The sequence below is a fragment of the Saccopteryx leptura genome, chromosome 9 (assembly GCF_036850995.1).
Source record: "Saccopteryx leptura isolate mSacLep1 chromosome 9, mSacLep1_pri_phased_curated, whole genome shotgun sequence".
In the NCBI taxonomy this organism is placed as follows: domain Eukaryota; kingdom Metazoa; phylum Chordata; class Mammalia; order Chiroptera; family Emballonuridae; genus Saccopteryx; species Saccopteryx leptura.
Window position 1 is genome coordinate 70,678,175 of NC_089511.1, and position 6,013 is coordinate 70,684,187.

At 54.6% G+C, this 6,013-nt stretch overlaps 1 protein-coding gene across 1 annotated transcript; it reads left to right on the forward strand.

Annotated features, from left to right (window-relative positions):
- The first annotated feature begins 1,567 nt into the window (after positions 1-1,567).
- On the forward strand, positions 1,568-4,327 carry FAM241B (family with sequence similarity 241 member B). The gene is made up of 3 exons (XM_066348795.1): positions 1,568-1,614; positions 2,826-2,973; positions 3,679-4,327. Exons 2-3 carry the CDS (start codon positions 2,881-2,883, stop codon positions 3,946-3,948), a joined length of 363 nt encoding a protein of 120 aa, XP_066204892.1. The 5' UTR covers positions 1,568-1,614; positions 2,826-2,880; the 3' UTR covers positions 3,949-4,327.
- The last annotated feature ends 1,686 nt before the right edge of the window (positions 4,328-6,013 follow it).

The following is a 6,013-nucleotide window of genomic DNA, read 5'->3' on the forward strand; positions in this document are numbered from 1 at the left end:
TGCGCGTGCCGGGTGGATCCTGGTCGGGCGCATGCGGGAGTCTGTCTGACTGTCTCTCCCTGTTTCCAGCTTCAGAAAAATGAAAAAACAAAAACAAAAAACAAAAAAAAGAATCACCAATAAATGCATAAATAAGTGGAACAACAAACTTATGTCTATCTCTCAAAAAAAAAAAAGTACAAGTTGGTAGATACAAAACAGTCACAGAGATGTAAAGTACAGCATAAGAAATATAGTCAATAATATACTATGTATGGTATGGGGGGATACTGGACATGTAGGGGGGATCACTTTGTAAATTTCATAAATGTCTAGCTACTATGCTGTACGCCTGAAATATAATATATTAAATGTCAACTGTAATTGAAAAATTAAAAAAATTTAAAACACCAATGTTTATCCACACTTGCTATGTGCCAGGGACTTAAGTGCTATAAATATATCCATTTTGCTGATGAGGACACTGAGCAGCTTAGTAGTTTGCCAGAGTCCAGAACCTGAACCCAAATGGGGGGGCTGTGAGCTTATTCTCTTGGCGGTTCCCACTGGTGGCCAGGTCCACAGGGAACAACTTAATGAAAGTCTGGAGGGGGGAGTTGAAAATATCAGAAGGGAGACACAGGTTGACTTTTCACTCCTCTGCAGGTGGCTGACTTTCCCTATTTGCCTTATAAGCAAAGTCCTACCTAGCCTTCTGGTGCCGACTCAAAGCTGCCTCCTTTAGGAAGCCCGTCTTCCCTCACGCTGCAATTAGTTGCTCCTGCTCTGTGGTTCATTTCTCATCTTCCCCACTGGAGCTGGAGCTCCTTGGGAGGCAGGGCTAGGTCCTACTCAAGGGGCATCCAAGAAGACAGGTCATGCCTGACCAGGTGGTGGCGCAGTGGATAGAGCGTCGGACTGGGATGTGGAAGGACCCAGGTTCGAGACCCCGAGGTCGCCAGCTTGAGCGCAGGCTCATCTGGCTTGAGCAAAGAGCTCACCAGCTTGGACCCAAGGTCCCTGGCTCCAGCAGGGGGTTACTCGGTCTGCTGAAGGCCCGCGGTCAAGGCACATGTGAGAAAGCAATCAATGAACAACTAAGAAGTCGCAACGAGAAACTGATGATTGATGCTTCTCATCTCTCTCGGTTCCTGCTGTCTGTCTGTCTGTCCCTGTCTATCTCTGCCTCTGTAAAAAAAAAAAAAAAAAAAAAAGAAGACAGCTCAGAAAACATACTTGCGAACTGGGCCGGTACCCACCCTTCCTCCAGGCCAGGGGAGCCCCATCTCTTGGGTTTTCCTTCTGTGGGCTCCACTTCCTTTTCTTCCTCTTCTCCCTCTTCCTTCCTCTCCTTTTTTCTCCGAACTTGCATCCCCTCTCCGTACTCTCTCTCCTCCTCCTTCCCTCCCCTTTGCACCTCTCCTCCTCTCCTCTCTGGCCCCCTCTGGCCCTCCTCCCGCGCCCGGCCTCATCCTCCGGGCCTGGCGGCTGCAGTTCCCCCGGAGGCCTGCAGAGTGCGCTGCCCCGCCGCCCGGGGCCGCATCGCTGCGCGCGCTCCTTGGTGAGGTCAGGTGGGAGGAAGCGGCCTGGCAGCCGCTGCGGGTGGACGCTGAGGGCGGAGAGCCGCGTCTGCAGGTGGGTGTCGGAGCACGGGGCGGGGGCGGTGGGGGCGCATCCTTGCCCTCCTGCGGGTCTGGTTTCAGAGCTGGGCTCGGCGGCCCACGCGGGGCCCCTAGTGCTCCGGGAGAACCCCACTTCCCGCATCGATAGGGTCAGGTGCACCGAGGGCCGGCAGCGCCCACAGCCCACGCGGGGGGTCGGGATGACAAAGCACAGGGGGGCTGCGGAGGACCACAGCGCGCTTGGCGTGCCGCAGGGGCCAGCAGGCTTCAAAGAGGGGATCTGTCTCAGGCTCCAGGCCACGGGGCAAGAGATGGGGGCTCCCAACCCTTTTTGGCGTATGTCATAAGTGCTTTTGCGAATTTAAGTGAAAACTATGGCTCGACTCCAGCGGGAAAAAAAAAGGCCTTTGCACAGATTCGGGGAGAGGCATGGAAGGTCCCCCACCCCCACCTCCAGCCCATGGACACCCTTGGGGTCCGCGGAGTAGGGTCTTCCAGAGTCACGAGAGCACCCCAGCCTATATTTTGGGAAGGCCAGCCCTGCCCTCTTGTTAGCAGAGGAGGGACTGGTGCCCCCTGAGATGTGGGACAGGTGAGGGGCGTGCCCTCTGCGGAAGGGCTGGTCCTCTCCCCCAGCTCTGGGCGGTGAGGCCGCCAGTGCCCTCTGCTGCCAGGCGGAGGATCTGAAGTGGCTCTGAAATGAGCCTGGACCTCGGGCGGGAGTGGGGGTGGGGTGGGGCTCAGGTCCTTGGAATTTACTTATTAGGGAACAACAGCACAATGGACCAATTTTTTAACAGATGAAATTGAGAACGTGGGGATCCTGGGACCCAGAGGTCTCAAGTGCTTTCTCCGTTGCCCATAGATGAATGGTCCTGGGCAATAGTTACACCTCTACTGGGCCTGCTCAGGGGTGTCCAAGGTGTGAGACGAGCCCTCGTGGAGTTTCCACAGTGCCTGGGCCACAGCGAGCGTTCTCCTTCCCATTGTTGCTGGTGGTGTTTAATAATGAAACCTCCTTCTCCAAACATCCTTTGATAGTTTCCCCAGTGGACTCAATGTCTGGAAGATTTTCCCTGGCAAACAACTTGCATTTATATCATTCCTTATTATTAATCAGACATAGTGCCTGCTTCGCATGGGTCACCAATATGAGCACCTAGACTTGTGGTTTTTCCCATTGAAAGCAAGCACATTTTATCTCTGGTAATTTTTTTTTTTCAGCCTTTTTGAGGTCTGAGGAAAAGAGAGGCCTAGCAGGGATCCAGATCCCAGAAGGATGGTGCGGATCTTGGCCAACGGGGAAATCGTTCAGGACGATGACCCCCGTGCGAGGACCACTGCCCCGCCACGCAGTAGCACCCCTCGACAGGTAGGTGCCCAGCCCCCGGGAGAGGGGAGCAGCTGTCCTCTTTACTCTGCACCACTTACTCCTTAGCTCCCAGAGCTCTTTTGCTGGTCATTGACCTCTAGCCTGAAGTTTTCCTTGCAGAGAGCTGGGCTGGGGAGTAGCAGGGTGTCAAAACCTGGGGAAAACCCACAGTGGATTTATTGCCCAGCCCCTGGCTCCCCAGCTCTTGCTCCTTCAAGCAGCCTTCCCAGACTTCAAACCCAACAGCTCTCTCTTCTTGCTAACCTGGTTAGCAACTTCCACCAGGGCCAGTGTTTTTCTTTTAAGAGTCTATTGAATGAGAGAAGCTGGAGAGTAGAGGAGGAGATGAGCCCATGGCTACACAATGTTGATTTGAAAGGAAGAGTGAGGAGTGTTAAAAATGCCTGCCTGATGCTGGCCCAGTAGTCTAACCTGCCTTGACCCCCTCTCTCTCCTTTGTTCTGGGCACCTTCTTCCTGGCACCTCATAGGGAATGCGGACTGGCATTCTTGTGCTGAGAGCTTGTGACTCCGTAGCTGGGATTCCTGTGGGTGGCATCTGGGATTGCTGAGAAAAAAGGGTGTGGCCCTGGGTGGCAGTGGGGGAGGGCAGGGCCCAGCCCGCAGGGATCCCATCTGCCTGGCATCTTACCTCCAGCAAAGGTTTCTCTGGATTCATTTGTTTTCCTCTGTCTTCACCTTCCAGAGCTTTCTCAGTAGGGGCCACGGTGCCCCCCTAGGAGGTCCTGGCCTCCGGCAGCAGCAGGGAGGGGCCAGGCTGGGCGCTGCTCAGTCTCCCTTCAATGACCTCAACCGGCAGCTGGTGAACATGGGCTTCCCCCAGTGGCATCTCGGCAACCACACCGTGGAGCCGGTGACCTCCATCCTGCTCCTCTTCCTGCTTATGATGCTGGGCGTGCGTGGACTGCTGCTGGTGGGCCTCGTCTACCTGGTGTCCCACCTGAGCCAGCGGTGACCTCTGCCAGGGGCAGGCGAGGGGAGAGGGAGTTGCTAGGCCTCAGTGAGGAACAGGCACATGGGGAGGGGTCTAGTGGTGCCTTGAAGGTGTACTCAGAGGGTGTTGTTTCCACATGGTGTTAAGCATGATGCAGAGGGAACTTCTCACTCTGGCATTCCCAAAGTATCGGATGGATACCTTCATTCTCTTGCGATGGTTTTAGAAGTAGCGGGCCAGTATTAAGCACAAAGTCAGAGCAAGAGAGGGGTTCTCTTCCCATTCTCTTCCAGTCCTTTTATGCCAAGAAGACAGTCTCAGTTGGTGCCAGTATGTTCTCGTGCCTCTGGAGCAATGCTGACTTCTCCTGTTACTAGGGAACAATAGGCCTTGGGCTTAGGGCAGGTGGGAAAAGTTTCCAGACTTTTATAGCCCTGTTTTGTTTTATCGGTATATTTTTATTGGCTACCTTTTATTTATGACAAGTGGTACTGACATTCTATGTATTGTGGTGTTTTCAATAAATAAATTTAAGCAAAAATATGAGTCCTTGTAGAGACAATATTAGTATAAATAACAGTGTAGTTGTACACAGACCTGGAAGACATGGGGAAGGTGGTTGGGCGTGGTTGGGATTGGGGAACAGGGTGGAAGTGGGCATTTGACCTTGGAGGATAGTTTATAACTTTCCCCCATAGGCTTCAGGTCCTGGGGCAGGGGGTCCAGTAAAGCCTGGGTTGGGCCTCTTGTCTGATGCTCAGGTGACTTCTAGGCTCACTCTGAAATGCTGGCCAGAATGCTGCTGAGCTGCGGGGTCAAGGCAGCCAAAGTGCAGGCCTCCCTTGTCCATGTGCTCTGACCAGAGGCTTCGCAGCTTCCTGAGGCTCTCATAACCTCGGACCGTGGCACAGTCTCCACAGAAAGCGGGGCCTTGGCACTGACTGCCCAGTGCCTGTGAGAGTGCCCCCTTCTTGTGAGGGGGGCTTTGAGTGCTGGCTGGTGAGCTCTGGGTCTGCATGCAGGCTCTGTGTTTGGTGCGGTGGGGACGGCTGTGGGTGGCTGAGGGTGAAAGGTCAGAGAGAAGCTGGGTAGACTGGACTTCCCCTGCCCTGGGACCAGGTCTCTCACCCTCTTCTTAGGGTCCTTTGGGGTTTGGCAGTTTGAGGGGGAAGGCAGGATTTGGGGGTGATTCTCCGAGGCCAGTACTGAGAGAGCAATCGTGGGACATGTGAGGGGGAGGAAAGGGATGAGAGATTGAGGCGGAATCAGTTCTTCCTTTGACAGCTGCTGCGCTGCCCAGGACAGAGCTCTCTCCTTCGCGCCCACTGCTGCCTGGAGGGGGCTGGTGGCCTTCATCGCGGACATTCCTGGGAGCTTTGTGGTGTTGGAGCAAAACTCCTTTCTCAGTGTCTTCTGTGTCTTTATGTCCCAGTGGCTGTTGGGACATGTGTTCCCTTTCTGATGGCCACAGCAGGGAGGGCACTGGCCCTTGGCTGGGGGATCGCAGACAGGAAGGGAGAGTCTGGCTCCCAGTGGCTCCTTGGGGCCTGGGCAGGGGAGGTGAAGCCCAGTCCTGGCTGGTGTCTGGCTGTTCCCTGTACTCTGGGGCCTGGGCAGGGGAGGTGAAGCCCTGTCCTGGCTGGTGTCTGGCTGTTCCCTGTACTCTGGGGCCTGGGCAGGGGAGGTAAAGCCCAGTCCTGGCTGGTGTCTGGCTGTTCCCTGTATATCTCCGGCCCTGGCACACCTGTCTGCTCCACTCACCCAGCAGCTGCCAAGGAAGGGATGTTCCTGCCTAGCATCTCTTTCCCTTGAAACTCCCTCCTCAGCTGTGCCTCTGGCTGGGTTTTCCTCTTTTCCCCTCCTTGCAAAGCTATGGGACTCTCTGATGAAATCAATCTTAGGTGGACCCCGTATATATAAATACCTTTGAGGGATATGAATCTGAGTCTACAAGTCCACGGCTGAGGGCTGCATCTTTTTCTAGAATTCAGTTTCCATTCCCGAAGTCTAAGCCCTTTGAGGAGCACTGAGGGTCCCTGAGAGAAGGCAGGGAGGGCAGGGCTTTCCTTCTGCTCCCGACTAGGAC

Coding starts and splice junctions, on each gene's coding strand:
- FAM241B (XM_066348795.1), top strand. CDS start 2,881: ATGGTGCGGATCTTGGCCAACGGGGAAATCGTTCAGGACGATGACCCC. Junction 2,974..3,678: donor GCAGTAGCACCCCTCGACAG/GTAGGTGCCCAG, acceptor TTCACCTTCCAG/AGCTTTCTCAGTAGGGGCCA.